The 16,960-nt window shown below is 39.9% G+C and overlaps 1 protein-coding gene across 1 annotated transcript; it reads right to left on the reverse strand.

Moving 5' to 3' along the window:
* Window positions 1–1,571: 1,571 nt before the first annotated feature.
* Window positions 1,572–16,200, reverse strand: WEE1 (WEE1 G2 checkpoint kinase). The gene is made up of 11 exons (XM_022555748.2): window positions 15,311–16,200; window positions 13,641–13,846; window positions 13,115–13,178; window positions 12,563–12,735; window positions 11,957–12,078; window positions 8,356–8,502; window positions 5,402–5,497; window positions 5,221–5,306; window positions 3,914–4,084; window positions 3,676–3,821; window positions 1,572–2,906 (listed from the first exon to the last, which is right to left on the reverse strand). The coding sequence occupies exons 1-11, from the start codon at window positions 15,884–15,886 to the stop codon at window positions 2,753–2,755; spliced, it is 1,941 nt and encodes a 646-aa protein (XP_022411456.1). The 5' UTR covers window positions 15,887–16,200; the 3' UTR covers window positions 1,572–2,752.
* Window positions 16,201–16,960: the final 760 nt, after the last annotated feature.

Raw genomic sequence — 16,960 nt, forward strand, 5'->3', positions numbered from 1 at the left:
ATCAATATTTTAAAACTTTCTTCCTCACTTGTTAGCTTTCCAAAAAAGTAATTTTATCAGTGTTAAATATCTGTCTCAAACAATAACAGGCCTCTGCATTTTAATTTTTCTGGGAAATTCTTCAATGCTTCCATATTAGCACTTGCAGCTGATTCTCCCAATTCTGACCTTATGCTAACAAGTTCTTATTCCATTATAAAAACAAACAAAACCTGTTCAATGTGCAGTGTGCCCATCTAATGAAATCCTATCCCCTTGTTTCCATGCATAGACCTCTTCAGGCCCTCCTTACTTTTACACTGATTTAGTACAATGGCCTTAAAGCCAATCTAAACCTAATTCCCACGATCCATTCTCTAACCTGCCACCAGCTTCTTCCCAAGGTGTAGGTATATAAATTGTCCTTTGAGCCATCCCTCCAACATAGCACTTACCACATTTTATTGTCGTTTTGTGTTTACATGAATCTCCTCTATTTTATCCCAAGTCCCTAGTGGACAAACACTATTTCTTTGGTCTACCAGTTATACATAAAAGGCACTTAACCTAAGTACACTGTATTGAATATGAGCCCAATTCTCATGATCAGTTTTCAGAGAGCCTCAGAATTCCCTCTTTGAAAATCAGATTTTTTTCCTACTCAATCTACTACTCTTAAACAATGTGAAAAACTTACTGCAAATCTTGATGAAAAACACCTGATTTTTTTCTTTGAAGCTAGTGCACTAGAAAAATGCACCTTAACAACTTAGTGATGGCTCACAAACACCAATTATTATATTTCTTATAGCTTTGTCCTCAGTGGCTGAAATGTATTACCTGCTCCAGCCTATGCAGCTTTTTCTGTCTTCCATACCTGTCAGGTTTTATATCTAATTTATCTGCACCAACTCCTCTAGTGCCTCTAAATTGTACTTTTTAACATGCCGTGCGTGGGCTTAAAAGCTAAAATAATCAAGCTTGTTAGAAATGTTTATAGCAGAAAGAAATAGACCCTAATCAAGAGAAATGATGTACCCATGATCAAAAAGCCCAAGGATCTTGCAATGTTCATTTTTACCCGCTAAAAGGCCTTCACTGCTTACTCTCTGGTTCTAATCTATGTCAGAAAAAGATGTCACATAGAATTAGCACTGTTAATCACTTAAACTTGCACTCTCAATTCTAAAATCCAGGCCAGTTTAGTGAGTTAAAACCCTCTCCACTTCAAAACTCTTCTGTGACTCAGTTCAAATTAAAAAGTTGAGTCCTATCCATTATATTCACTTAATAATCTAAAGCTATCTTAAACCACATTATACATTTCTAGCAGATCAAATGCATAATATGCAATGTGATGTAAAGATATTATTTATGACAAAAACATTGAGGGTTAATGGGTAAATTTTTGTTAAATCTCAAAATGTAACTAATGTAGACTAAAGCTCATCATTAAATAATCAGTGTTTCATATTCTGTCAAAAATGTGCCCTCTGCTTTTAGTATTTCATATACATTATACTCTACATTTTAAAATGTAGTGATAATGGAGATAAAATAGTAGAAAACAGGCATCACAAAGATTTAGACAATTAAAGTAAGCTCAGAGTGACTTTTAATATGCCAATCAATGTTAATAAAACACAAGTCAAACAGACTAGTGCAAACATGTTTTAAACCAAAATAGAAAAACAAACAATAGACAGATTCTATTTTTTTGCAACATCTGTTAGCCAGTATTATTAGTCAAATGGCTAATCACACATAAAACATATTTTGTGATAAGCTTGGGACAGTCAGAAGTCATTCTGGCATTTCAAATAGCTATGTACAGTATCACCAAGATTAGTTTATATACACAAATATTGAAGAGAAACCAGGCAAAACATTTAAAAAACAGACTAACAATATAATCAAGTACAAAACTTGGGTGGAGGGAGGAAACATTTTTTAAAAAGAGTCAGGGAAGGGCATTATCAGGAAAAAGTACAAAACCAGTAATAATTATACTACATTAATACAGCATTCCAAAGGGGGGGGAGGTGCATTTCTCCAATGCACTAGCTTCAAAGTTCAAAGAAAAAAAAAAAGGCAAATAGCTGCTTTTCATCAAGAGCAGCTATATATTTCACATAATTGTTTTAAAAAGAAAGCCTATTAACAACGATGATTGTTTAATGCTACAATTTTACAGCAAAGACACAACTAAAATAGCAGCAAATTCACAAGGCAGTACTTCCACAGAATCATCATTCCATGGTGCATGCAATGCCTACAAAGTGCTCCCAGTGGGATATACAAGTATAATTCACAATTTAAAAAAAAGAAATATAAGATTGACACACAGGTACATTGAAGACTGAGGAGTACCGAGTCTCTTAGCATTTCCCTTTTCAAAGGGAGAATAGGTATGTAATAAAGCCCTTGAGTCCTTTTTTACAAGTCACTACAGAGACAGATACCTTTTATTACAATGCAACAGCTAACTATAAGCAGCACACCACCACAGTGGTTAACCCTGGAAAGGCTGGTGTAACATCCAACAGTGACTGACATCCTACAGAAGACAGACTGGTAAAACTAGACAAAAGCCTGATAGAGCACTGGTCAAAATACAGCTTTCAACTGTAATTCACAAATAAAAGTCCTAAAACATATTTCAGTAAAACTACTGACACCGATTGAGAAAGTAATTGCAAACTGGATTCTAGCAGTGATTTCAACCTAGCTTCCTCTTGTCACAGTTTTTTTTGGGGGGTGGGAAATGAGTAGTTCAGTATATGGTAAGGCTGACAGAGCGGTTCATTTTCTTTCCAATAAGTCGAGATGTTCTATTACTCTGGGTGGTGGACCTTGTGGCCATCCGGTCAGTGAAGAGTGCTCTTTCCTCAGCCGCAGCTTTTGCCATCTGGGCTTTCTTGAGTTCTCTAAGAACGTAAAAATAGGAAACAAGACTTTTCACCTACTGTATTAATCCTAGGAAGGGATCCTAAGAGGCCAAATACAAACTACATTATCAGTTGGGAGATCTTTGCATGATATCATTACTCATGCAGCTGAGGAAAGAAAAAATACAGTATTGTGAAGATCTCTTTACATAATACAGACAAAAGGAAAATTCTACTTCCTCTTTATATGAACTATGATGGCTATCAAACTGATGGCAAAGGAACCTTTAAATATTTCAAGTCAGTTTTATTAGGTTAGAATCAAAACGGCAGCAATAAAGCAAATGAATTAGAATGATCATTCCAACCAGTTTTCAAAAATGTCAAAGGTCATTCAGAGCAAATACGAGAATCATCTACTAACCTAATCGACATTTATTTCATCCTTTCATATAAATAAGTAGAATAGAACGTTTCAAGGAAAATGTTAGTTTATGTTGAGAGTGTGGAGGGAAAAAACTGATACCTGCTCATTTTAGTTTTTGTGACAATTTGGGGCTTGGGGATTATCACCACTGCAAATATATGCAAGTTTAAAAAAATTTTAAGTCCATAATTTCAAACTTTAGAAACAACACAAATTTATAGGTCAAATACCAATGTAAAGCAGAAATCCCCAATCTTTAACCGTATAACATGTCAAGCCACTATATTCCTCACTGATGGAAAGCCTAAATCATCTCTCATTAAAATTTGAGAATAAAAATGAGAAAGTAAAAACAAAACAAATAAAAACCCCATCACTTACTTCTGCAAAAGTGAATTTTTGAACTTTTCAGCATTCAGTTCTATTCGTAATTGTTCTGCACTCTTCCTAGAAGCAGACAGCAATACTGAATGCTTTACCAATGCCATTGCTGAAGGTCTTCTCTCTGGATCTGGATGAATCATAACCTTAAAAAGAGAAGTAAAATTAATGTAAAGGCATGCAATTTAATAAAATATTGAATCATGTCAATAAAGTGCCTCATACATAAAATGCTCACTTTTAGCAACTCTGTAAATTCTTGGGAAAGCACTTGTGGAATCCGAGGTAATCTACCCTGTCTGATTTCATGCCATTGGTCTCCATTTCTGGGAAGAGGTTCAGCACCAGCAGCACATACCACTGTGAGGGCAAGGGCAAAAATATCCGCCTTTGGTAGATGAGTATAGTTCTGTAAAATTTAAAAAAAAAAAAAAAAAAGAAAAGGGAATATAAAAATGGCCAAAATAAAGTAAGATTACACCTCAATGATGATTTGGGTGAGAAATAAAACAAAATTAAAATGTCCAATGCCACATTTAAGTTTAGGACCTATTCAGAGAACAAGCTAAATTTGGGGAGATAATTTTTTTTTTAATGATAAAATAATATACACTCTGGGGTGGGAAAGTAAATACATTTCTAAAAGTATTTAGGCATTTCTAAAAGGCCTCTTCTTTATCAATAGCCCAACTCAACTCAGAAGAAACTCCTATCCCCCAGGGGCATTCATATGAAAATACAAAACATACATACATCAACAAGTCAGAAATACGCATATACATATAAAACACAAATATACATATAAAAAGAACAATGGAATCATACACTTCATTTGTTCTACTTGTTCTATTTTCATTCAAAACTCTTATCAAGAAATATTTTGCAACACTCTTTTTGAAATAGCAGTATTAACTATGTGCCATAATTTACTTAATCATTCCCTTACTGCTAAACACATATTTACATCATTCTCAATTTACTTGTATATGACTATCTCTGAAGGAGAGACTCATAGAAATGGAAATTTTGGGTCAAAGGGTACATGATTTTAAAATGTTGAAAGATACTAACATTTTTTTTTTTAAGATTTTTTTGATGTGGACAATTTTTAAAGTCTTTACTGAATTTGTTACAATATTGCTGCTGTTTTACGTTTTGCCACGAGGCATGTGGGATCTTAGCTCCGTGACAATGGATCGAACCCACACCCCCTGCATTGGAAGGCGAAGTCTTAACCACTGGACTGCCAGGGAAGTCCCAATACTAACACTTTGATCCCCAAAAAGGCAATGCCATTTTAAAGTTCCACCAGTAGTGTATGGAAATTTCTCTTTTACTGCAACTCCACCACTGCTGAATATGATAAATCTTTGCCTTTACTGACTTTCGCTAGATTAAATACGTCCACAGCTAACAGTTTACACTTTCTATTTTGTATTACCTTTCTACAGGTTATTAGCATAAAATTTCAGTACATCTGCATTTATAGTTTTCTAGCAACTGGTTAAGTGTTACAAAGCAAATGGCTTAAAGGAGAAAAACTACCTCCTGCAAAACTTCATTTGCAAGAAAACGGCTATCACCCTCTTCAACTTGTGGACTAGAGATTCTTGTTACATGCCCAAGGTCACCTAGAAGTATTGAAAAAAATACAGTCAAGAATTAAAACAAACCAGCCTCTCCCTCTTTATTTTGAGGAAATAACCTGGTTATTTTTCTTTCTTACCTATTTTAAACATAACTTTGTTGGACACCCAGTCATCTTCATCTCCTTCTTCAGAGGCAGCATTTGGGATTGAAGTTCGAGATATGAAAATATTACCTGTCAAACAGTTATTTAGGTTAGCCATACTAACAGTTAACAGTTAAACCAAAGTTCACAAACAAGTCATATAACAGAATCAACCAGAAAGCTTTTAAATATATAGATTCTTATGTGTTCTACCCCAAACTCAGTGAGAATGAAAATCTCAGGGGACAAGAACTGGGACTGTATTTTCTAGGAATATATTTTCTGGCCTAGCACTGGTCCTTGAACACTTGGAAACCATTGCATTAGACCCTTGTCACCTACACACTGATCTTCAGCAGTTTTAATTACTTAGAAATAATACAAAAGGCAATTAACATACTAATTTGTGATGCTGCCAAAGAACAAATTTTAATCTAATGGTACAAGGCTGGTGTGAAAAGAATAAGTCATGTAGCTATTGAGTTTGGCTGACCATACAGCATCTACATCCCAATGAGGTTCTGTGGTTCATTATTTCTGCTGTACACATTTTTTTTTCTTCTAATTCAGGTAAGCTCATGATTAACGTAAGTTTTAGTGGCAGATTTTATTTTAGTAGTTTTATCAATATAGTATAGAAGTTATAAATGTTACATTTACTAGAGTCATCTTTCCAATTTTGCTTTATTTACAGGACAACTTATTTTACGGTGATATTTGTAAATTTAAAACTTCACAAACCTTAATATTTTCAACTTTTGTACTTGTAATGTAAGAATCCACTATGTTTGTCTGACATTTAATACAAGCTATGAGTGAGTATGGGCAAACCTTACTGATCCACGTTAACTGCCATCAGTTCAAATATAGTTTTTCCTTTTGGAAAATAAACATTTTAGCAAGTTAATGTACAAAAATTCTTCACATAATTCATATAACTAAGTTGTGCAAAATGATTTAAATTCCCGTGAATCACACATATTTCCATAGATTAAAAAAGAAAAAAAAAACACCTCATTAAATTCAACTTAAAAACACCTAGCCTACAATGTTTAACTTAAATCCATCAACCTTTTAGTTAAAACTTCTAATTTAGAGGATAGAGAAAGGAATAAGCTAGGAAGCAACCAGTCAAACCCAGAAGAAAGGATATCTTGCAAGACAAGGTCTGTATTATTTTTATTATTTAAGTAGGGGAAGGGTAAAACCTAAAAAAGAAAAATGGATTTAACCTGGTGTAATGCATGGTCCTAAAATGGAAATGAGTTTGGACGAATCAACTGTTAAGGACTTTGGTCAACTAGGAAAAATTTTAATATGATCTGGCTACTAGATGAGATAAAAATTTACTGAAATGGAAAGGTAGAGACAGTTGTCTTAAAAAAAGAAAGTTATGGGGCTTCCCTGGTGGCGCAGTGGTTGAGAGTCCGCCTGCCGATGCAGGGGACACGGGTTCGTGCCCCGGTCCGGGAAGATCCCACATGCCGCGGAGCGGCTCTGCCTGTGAGCCATGGCCGCTGAGCCTGCACGTCCGGAGCTTGTGCTCCGCAACGGGAGAGGCCACAACAGTGAGAGGCCCGCGTACCGACAAAAAAAAAAAAAAAGTTATAAAACAGTATGTACATTATGATGTTATTTTTGATTAAATGAGAGGAATTTGCACTAAAATGTTAGTGTAGGATTCACCTGCATACTTTTTTTTTTTTTTTTTGCAGTACGCGGGCCTCTCACTGTTGTGGTCTCTCCCATTGCGGAGCACAGGCTCCAGACGTGCAGGCTCAGCGGCCATGGCTCACAGGCAGAGCCGCTCCGCGGCATGTGGGATCTTCCCGGACCGGGGCACGAACCTGTGTCCCCTGCATCGGCAGGCGGACTCTCAATCGCTGCGCCACCAGGAAAGCCCTGCATACTTTTTTTAATGCAAGATAATCTAAACGCATGTACCATTTTGTTTTCTGAATAAAACAGTAACATTTTGATGGCATTTTACAGGCTAGAAATACCACCATGTTTGTACAGCACATAAGTTTTCAAAGCATCTTCACAGCTCAGTTTATTCTAATAACCCTGTTAGTAGCACTGATATTGTAACTGTAGTTCCAAAGATTAATAGAAGAATGGGGATTTAATTTTTTTTTTGTCCAGCTTGTCTATATTTTAAAATATTCTACAATGTACTAATTACTACTTCTGTAATACAATTTTGTTTCAGTTTAACATAAAATTATGTAGGCCTACACCTTGATTCGTACTGCTGCATCTTCAGTTTGAAACCTCATAAGCCTTTGAAAGAATACTATGAGGTTGTTCTGAGCCATAGTATGGTCGATCTACTAGAGCCATTTATATATAAAAATCAATTTTTAGCTGAAAATGATCTAATGGTAAAGAGAAAAAAAATAAAACCACTATGTTCCTAAACTCTCCAGTGCTTATTTATCTGCAACATTTTAAATACATTTATAATCACAATACATCTATCATTTTGTTTTCTGGGTCATACAGTGACAATTTTATTATTTCTTTTACAGACTAGAAATGCCTCCAGGTTTGTAGCACCTATGTTTTCAAATTTATCATTTTATTCTAATAACCATGTTAGTGGCACCAGCATTAATTTAAAATTATGGGTCTATAGCCTAGTACAAGAGACGGGCTTTAAACACAGGTTCTTTTAGTCTCCCCAAAGTCCCACTCCGAGACTACATGGTTCCCATAAGATGCAGCACATTTTTAACTTTTAGTAAAAGTGAGTTTGTTATTTCAAATTTGGGATAACAAGGGAAGAGGTGATGGGAAATAAAACAATACTAATAAGTGGGTCAAAAATCTTTTAAAACTAACAATGAAAAAAAAAGTAAGATGTTTATGTTCCCATATTATTTTAATGAAGTCATTTATTCTCTATAACCCTAAAGAACACAGGTCAGAGGATCTATAATACTTACTAGGTTTTATATCCATGTGAACCAAAGACATTGAATGAATATACCTCAAGCCCCGGCCAACTTGCAAAAGGAGATCCTTCAACTCTGCTTCTGTAAAGTAACTCATGCTTCTGTAATTTTCACTTATGGCATCAGCTAAACTTCCACCTAACAAACACAAGAAAAATTAGAATCTTCTTCTTCCTGAAATATTATTTTTCTTCCATCTTTACTGTATGACCACACACAACCAAGAAAGTGACATTTTATATAGGACCTATTCTCTTCAACCTGTTTGTGAAATCCAAATTTTATTTATTCTTTCAGTAGGTAATACACTCACATGGGTACAAAGTACAATGTAAAGTCTCTGTCTTATGAATACATACTTCAGCAATGCACCTGGTTCTCTTTCCCAGAGTAAATCAATGTTATCAGTTTCTTACGTATTCTTTTCAACTCCTTTTTACACAAGCGAAAACATATTTTCTTTATCTTGAAGATCATTCTCTACCAATATACAAAACTACCCCTTTCTTTCTTTTGTCTACAGAATTCCACTGTATAATTGAATGGTAATACACTAACCAATCCCCTAATTGATGGACATTTAGAAATAATTTCCCAGCCTTTAATACTACATACTGTGGTCGCAGGAATAACTTCGTACATTGGTCATTTCACACATATTTAGTATATCTCCTACAAACAAACTGCTGGGTCAAAGGGTATGTACAATGTAATATACACATGCATAGTGTGTGTGGGAAACAGTGTTTTATTACATATAGAATACATTTCTGTAGCTGAGAGGACCATTTCTGTTTATCCGGCAAAAGAGCTTAGAGTTGGTATTCACACCATCAGTGCCAAGATCTGATTGCCTCTGAAAGCTCACATAAAATAACAGTACACTCAGTTTCTGATTTCAAAATGGCTAATACTTAAATTCTGCTAGCATAAGCTTATGTAAATCTGGGGATTTGGAAGATAAATCTGGGGCAATAACACACACACATAGAGTGCCCCTTAGAGAAGGCTGTACCAATTCATACACCCATGTTTAATGTGTGAGAATACCTGTTTTCCCACACACTTAACAACAGAGTCTAAAAATTTTGTAAGTAAAAAACAGTATCTTAGTATCGTTTTAATTTATACTACCCTTACTATGAATAAGAACATAACCTACTTTTATAGAATCAGTCAAACCAATTAGCTAATTTGTTTATACTTTAAAAAACTTTAAGTTTATACTTAAAAACTTTGTTTATATTCTGTCTCAGAGGAAACGAGGAGTTATTGTAATAAATAAATAAATAAATAAACCACTTCCGTTTAAAGCTTAGTTGGGAATAATAAAATCAGAACCAAGGTAATAAAATCTAGGTCAATGATATACTACTCAGAAAAGGAGGTCCTATAATTTGAACAAGACTGAGTAACAAAACGTCAAATGTGTTTAAAAAAAATAAATAAATCACACACCTGGAGAGCTTAGGATTAAGTATGTTTTCTGAACTTAACTTGAACAAATCTTGAACTGCAGGAAGAAGAGGGGTCTAGGAGGGAGCAGGTCAAGAAGCCTGTCAGACAGGTGAGCTTGGAGTCCTAGATCAAGTTTACCAAGAAATAACATGGCTGCTTTTTAGTGGGTCTAGCAACTACAGCTAGGCCAGTTCCTTCTATCTTGTTGCTGAAAGGGCAAGAGGTGAGAAAAGCAAACTATTGATCTGATATTTCAGGTTCTCCTCCCCTATCTATCAACATTTTTCTACACCTGTTTATCAAGAGTAGAAATTCAGTCTATCACCAAACCAAGAAAAAAGGCTCAAAATGCAAACGATGTTTGAGACAATAAGGAAATTCAGTTAAGATAAAGGATATCAGTTAATCAACACAACAAATGAATGATAAATGAATCCTTCCCTGTGAAACTGTAGAAAAGGATCTAAAGACCAGGCCTATTAGGACATTCAAGGGTTTATGTGGAGAGAATGGTGGAAATGGGAAACAAAAGAAGAGCTCACAAATGTATCTAGATAGCCTCACTGTCTTTCATCTAAGCAAAATAAACAACCATACAAAGAGGCAGTCCTATTTTACAGAGGTCTATTTGTTTTTTAAAGATCCATATTCCTTAAGTGTTTTACAATGCTCCAAAATAATAAACTATTTCAAAAGATTATTTTATAATCTAACTTTATTACAGGACAAGGTCTCTGTAATCTGAGAGGGTTAGCAAGATGGCTCATTCCCTCCCACCTCCCAGGCCCAAGAGTTTTCTCAAAATCATCTGAATGACACAACCATGTATCTGGACTGTGGCTGAAATAAGAGAGCCAGGCACATCCAACAAGGTGAGAGGCAGATAGAAACTAAAAGGAGACGGCATCTAGCAAATATGGAGGGGAGAAGGTATTATGGTAAAGTTGTACTATTATTAAATGCAGTTACTAAAAAATGGAGGTTAAGAAACACAGGGCCATGGGCGATAGCTTCAAAAATGTTTTGATGGTATGAAGAGAAACATTTCGAGATGTGTGAAACAAAATAGCAGCAATGCTGTACACTGAGCACTTACTCTTTCAAGGGTGGAGATTAAAATGACAACTCAATGAGAAGTCAGGTATGAGAAATGAGCCTTTTACTTCTGTTTTGTTTTCAAATACAGAAAACCTGAATCTACTACCTATAACACTTATTCACAAGCTATGAAATGGCTGGTCTTAAGAAAAAATGAGAATCAACAAAAATAATCTTTGCTACTCGACTGTTCATTAAATTCTAAATTCTCTAATATTCACTGAAGATATACAGAAATAAAAATCCATCATATATAAAGATTTAGGTATTTAATAACAGCTGTCTGTAAGAATCAGAAGTGAGGCCGGGACTCTGGTAAAGCTTTAATAAAAAAGGAAGGACACACGTTGATTGCTGAAGGACCTGATGAAATTCAAAGCTATACAAAGGTCCAAAGTTAAACCTCTATAAATGCTTGTTTTAGCGGGGGAAGGAGGGAGGGAGGCACAACTAGGGAACTAAAAGAGCATAACTCTTACTTTACAGAAACATCTCAGTGGATTCTAGTGGTAAACTAGGTTGGATAGATGGAAGGGGGAGCAAGATTCAACAAATGGCTAAATTTATATCAATGGAGAGTCACTGTCATTTTTTTTTTTTTTTTGAGTCACTGTCATTTTATGAGTAACCAATATCAGTTTTAGCAGCACATAAAATGAAATGGAAAGGGAAGGCTAGATGCAGGGAGCCTGGATTATTAACTACTATATCCCCCACACACACTATGCTAAGTGCTAGGGATACCAAAATATATATGGCAAGGCTGCTGTCCTCTCAAGAAAATCAGTTTAATATGAGTAACAGGCATACAAATAATATGCACGCAAGAACAAGGTTTTCAATACTAACTTCCACGTAAGAATTACTTGCACTTGAAATTCATGTTGAAATTCAAAGATCAGGCTTCCGATCTTTGAATTTACAAGAGATAAAAGATATATAGAATTAGAGCAAGACCTTAGATAAAAAGAAGTATCTCCTTGGTGTTCATTTTCTTGAGCTTATGAGTTTACAAGGGAACCATTATATTACTCACCATTACAATATTCATTCTGTATAAGCATATGGTCATCTTCTGCCCATGCAGAGAAATATCGAACTACATGAGAATGTTGTCCAAGCACTGCATGAGCATATACTTCTCTCAAAGCGTTCTGCCTAGAAGTTTGAGATTAAGAGAATGGTAAATCATTTTTATTCAAGCCTGAAATGAGTTAATTTATCTGAAAGTTCATAAAAGAATCTTGACTTCTGGATCTATCATTATGCTGAAGGACAACTTGCTTGAAAGAGAGGGAGTTAAAACTCTGTACCAGATTTTTCCAAAGACTTCCATTAAAGAATGTTAGAAAGAAGGAAGCTAGCTGGCCCTAGAATTCAGAAAAGATGAAACTCCACTTTACTATGAATTCATGGATGCTACTAGAAATAAGAAATTTAAGTTAGGCTCCAAGATCAGACCCCTTATATTATTCTTCCAAGTCCAGTAAGAACTAATGGCACAAAATGAAATGGATCTGATTAAATCATTACAACTTCTCAAACGTTAGAGAATTAAATTCAATGATTGACCACCTAAAACCTTAACATTTGTAACATCATACTGAACGAAAGAGAAGAAGACAAAATCTTTAATACATACTCATCAACAGAGCCAGCCAATGGCTTTTTTGATCGCTTTATGGCATAAATGCATCCATCCAGCCTCTTCACACATTTAAACACAGAACCAAATTCTCCAGAGCCAATCTTCTCTAGCTCATGAAATTCTGTTGTATACCGTGACTTCATATTGCTTTCAGTAATTGTAATTCTCTGTAATAAAAAGTGTATCCATATATATATATATATATATATATATATATATATATATATAAAATACAAAGGTATGAAAATGATTTTTTCACTATGGTGATAGCACTATGTGTGAAATTTTAAAATTATATCTTATGTTTTGCAGGTGCTCTGTGGGAATTGTTCCATTTGTAGATGTGTTTTTGATGAACTTGTGAGGAGTGACAAATTCCACATCCTCCTATTCCACCATCTTGACTCCTCCCTAAAAATTATACCTTATGTTTTAACATACATATATGGTACCCTGCATATGTGGCTTATTTAACATGTATATGTGGTAGCTTGTTAAGACGTAGAAAATCAAATTTCAAAAACAATAAAATCAAAATCTATTTACTTTAGCAGGTCTTGTTTCATCTTCAAACTCATAATCACTGGCTTCCATGTCTTCACCACAGGAACTGAAAAATATTATTTTTTCCGTCAACATATCTGACAGATACATCAACTAGAGATCCAAAACTTTGTCTGACAGGTATATAACAAAATGAAAATTTAATGAATGAAAACAGAAAAGAAAGCATTTAATTTTGTAATGACAAGATACAGCTCAACTGACGGAAATGTTGTTCTTGCTTAGATACACCAACACCACCACACATATAAAAATTAAAGCCTTTGGAAATCAACCTTCTCTGCCTGTCTCATTTTGACACCAGCAGATTTCCTACTATCTAGGCTCTTTATTCTTTCCTTTCCCATACCACTCTTTTCCACAGGTGATTACTGAGAACTGCTAATAATGGAGAAAATTCTCAGTGCATAAACTTCCATGTCATTCAGTTGAAACTAAACTTTAATAAGTATACCAAACCAATCTTGGGTGGTTGGGGAACCACACTGTTGAATAATAAATAACTTACTCATTCCAGTATGTTCTCTTTCTTCTACGACACTGTCCTGAGGAATGAAGTAACACAGAATCTGGAGTAAAAGGATTAATATTCACTTGAGGAGTCTGTCGTATGTCAAATTCCCTTTTTCCTGACTTTTCTGTATCCATGAATAGAGAACCACCTCGGAGTTTAACAGAACTGGAATCGATTCCTCGAGCTTTGGAGAGCAAACTCTAGGAGGGGGAAAAAAATGTTTAGGATCCAAGTGCTATAGCTGGCCTTCTCAACCTAACTTTCAACAAGGCTTTCAGGAGGCTGAATGTGTAGGTCAAAGCAACACACAAGCCTTTGTTATCTTTCAAGCAAAATAAACAGTGGTTAACTTAGGAGCCTGAAGCTGGATACTAACCACCTTTTCTGAAAAGGCCAAGTAAAATAAGGTCTCTAACCCTAAAAAGAATATAAATGCATACTAAAATTAAGTTCATTCTAGAGGATAAAAGTTAACAAAACCTTTCAATCCATCTAAAAGTGGAAAGCAGTCAGGGAGCCCCATAAAAGCTCCCCTCCCCCATCCAAGTAGGGCTTTGAAAGCCTCCTCCGTAGGACTCCTCCCCTCACTTCCAGAGGGATCTTGCCGTGGGCAAGTCGGCTAGCAAACAGTAGAGCACAAAAGCACACATCTTCCTGAGGTTTATGACTAGTAACGGTACTGAAACTGACTCACTTAAAAAGGTGCATTTCCTGCATTAATCTTATAAATGTGGCACCTGTCTTAATTTCGGGAAGTGTTCGTTTTAAAATCTTGTGTTACTTCTAAAGTTCTAGAAGTGGTCATCTGCTTACTCACTAGCCATTCAGCAAACAGGTGCTGAACACCTACTTCTTTAAGATACCTTATTAACGGTATATGAAAGCCTGAGGGTCCAGGCAACAACACCAATGCTGGTTTTTAACAGTTGGACGTTCCTAACCCTGACACTTAGGCTGACCAAACTTGGGAACTGCAAACCCAAGGGTGTAAACAAACGCTTACCCAATAAATATTCTGTCCGGAAAGAGGCTTAAACGCTACCCCTTAGTTATTTACGAATCTTTTTAAGACTGTAAATGCTTGAAGGCCAGCCTTTTCTCCCAAGTCGAAGCGCAGTCTCCCTCCGTATCTCAAACTTTCCCCCATAAGGCCACCTGATACGAAACGATAAGCGCATGAATTTTTTTTTTTAACCGAACTCCTGCGTGCGCCGCCCAAATTACAGGACAGAACACTGCGTTTAAAAGCCACCTGATGGCTGCGGCGCTCGGGAGTGTCAGGTGGTCGGGCCAGGACCACTCGAGCATCATTCCAAACCACGTTATCGGTGCCACACTCCCCGCTGCCACGCTCGGGGAGGCCCCGACTCGGCGGGCGTTAAATCGTCAGCCACCTGGACTGCGCCGATCAGCCCCCTTGAAAGATGAAGTTCCAGACGAGGCCCATTGTTCAGTTACATAATCTTAACGGACAACTTCTGGGCAGGGCCCAAAAGAGGGGCTGCCAACTTTTTTGTTGCGGCGCAGAAGAGCGAGCGCGGGTGCGGCCCGGCGGTTATGTAACCGAACCCGGGCAGCGCCGCGCTCGGCTCCCGGCGCCACTGCCTTTTTAAAAGGCTAGGCCGGCGCGGGCTCGGGGCGCCCCAGCAGCTGCGTCCTCTCACCTTGGGGGTGTGCGGCGTGTCGAAGAGCCGCAGCTTGCGGAAGGTCTTGTGGGGCGGGGTGCCCGGGTGGTCGGGCAGCGGCGAGCAGGGGCCCTCGCCAGCCCCGCGCGCTCCGCAGCCCCGCGGGGACGCATCCCCCGGGCCGCCGCAGCGCACAGGCGAGAACGAGCTGCCCAGAAAGTAAGCGGCTGCAGGCGACTTGACCGGCGACGAGGAGCCGAAGCCCTCTTCCTCCCACGAGTCGCCCTCGGCCCCGCCGCCCGCCGCGTCCGCGCCTGGGCAGGCGCCCCGCAGCAGCATGTCCTCCTCCAGCTCTCCGGGGCTGCCGGGGGCCGGGCCGGGTGAGCGGCGGCGCTCGGGCCCGGGCTCTGTGGGGCTCCGCGCGGGCGGTAGCGGCGAGTCAGGCTCCTGAAAGGCCGAGTCCTCCCCGGTGCTGTGGCCACTGCCTTCCTCCTCCTCTTCCTCCTCCTCCTCCTCACAGTCGCTGCTGGGCGAGAAGATCAGCTTCTGGCGCAAGGTGCACGAGGCCCCGGCGCGGAGGGGCGGCGGCGGCTGCTGCCGGCTCAGGAAGCTCATCGCGCCCACGGGGCCGGGGCGGAGGGCCGGAGAACCTGGGCCCGCGGAGTCCAGGGCACGGCCGGCCCAGGGGGCGGGTCCGCCACGTGCGACTGGGCGCGCCTGGTGGCCGCGGCGGCGGGCCTGCGCGGCGGCTCCGGGACTCTCGGGGCGGCGGCCGGCGGGGGCGGCGGCGGCGGCGGCGGCGCGGACTCTTCTGCAGAGGCGGGGGGGGCCCGGGCGCCGAGGCTGGGGTCTCCGCAGGTCCAGCAGCAAGTTCGGGCTCCGCGGCTTCCCGCGACCGTTAACCACGTGAGTGCCCAGTCCACCAATCCCCGCCCAGCCCGGGGTTTGAAAAAAAAGGAGGGCGCGACTCAGCCCGCTGGGGAGGGATCAACTACGCGATTTTGGCGCGAACCTGCTGGCTCCGCCCCCCCACGCCCCCGCCCCGCCCCCCGCTCCGCGCGGATCCAGGCCTGGGCGGGCGCAGTGCCGCGGTCCTATGAGCGAGCTGGATGGCTGGGAGCTGGGTCCGCCGCCGCCCGGACAGGGCCGGGCCGGGGAGCAGAGGCAGCCCAGTGGGAGGAGCGAAGGGTACGGACTGGACTAGGCCGAGCCGAGCGCTGGCCTGGACACGACTTCCTCGCCGCCCCTCCGGCTCCCCGGAGTCAGGAGCGGGACTTGCGACGGGGTAGCCCTCGGGGTCCCTGCGGGTCGCTGGGAGAGGGGGACCGCCGTGGCCCTTGGGCGCTGCCCAGGGAGACCGACCTCCTGTCCCGCATCCCTTTGGTGCCGGGCCCTGGGGCTCAGTGGGCGTGGCTGTGGGGAGTCTGGTTGCAGGGTCGAGGTTTGAATCGGGAATGGTGCCTCCGGCCTCTGGACCCTTGCGACCGTGTGCAAATGGGTTAGGCCGATACCGAAGTCAGCCGGAAGACGGACGCTCGAGTTCTCGAGGCGAGGTCACTGGATGCGGGGCGACCTCTGAGCCTCAGTTTTCCCCCAGAGAGTCTGTTAGGGGCCGGTGTGTCCGCCGCGAGGGGAGCGCCCGCAGGCCATAGTCCCCTCTGCCGTCCCCCCTCTCCACCGCCCGCCCCC

The sequence above is a fragment of the Delphinapterus leucas genome, chromosome 7 (genome assembly GCF_059928025.1).
Source record: "Delphinapterus leucas isolate spDelLeu-1000000601 "Yukka" chromosome 7, BTC_Dleu_Yukka2, whole genome shotgun sequence".
Lineage (NCBI taxonomy): Eukaryota > Metazoa > Chordata > Mammalia > Artiodactyla > Monodontidae > Delphinapterus > Delphinapterus leucas.

Coding starts and splice junctions, on each gene's coding strand:
- WEE1 (XM_022555748.2), bottom strand. CDS start 15,886: ATGAGCTTCCTGAGCCGGCAGCAGCCGCCGCCGCCCCTCCGCGCCGGG. Junction 12,736..13,114: donor ATGAAACAAGACCTGCTAAA/GTAAATAGATTT, acceptor TTTTTATTACAG/AGAATTACAATTACTGAAAG. Junction 4,085..5,220: donor CAAATGAAGTTTTGCAGGAG/GTAGTTTTTCTC, acceptor TAAATTTTACAG/AACTATACTCATCTACCAAA.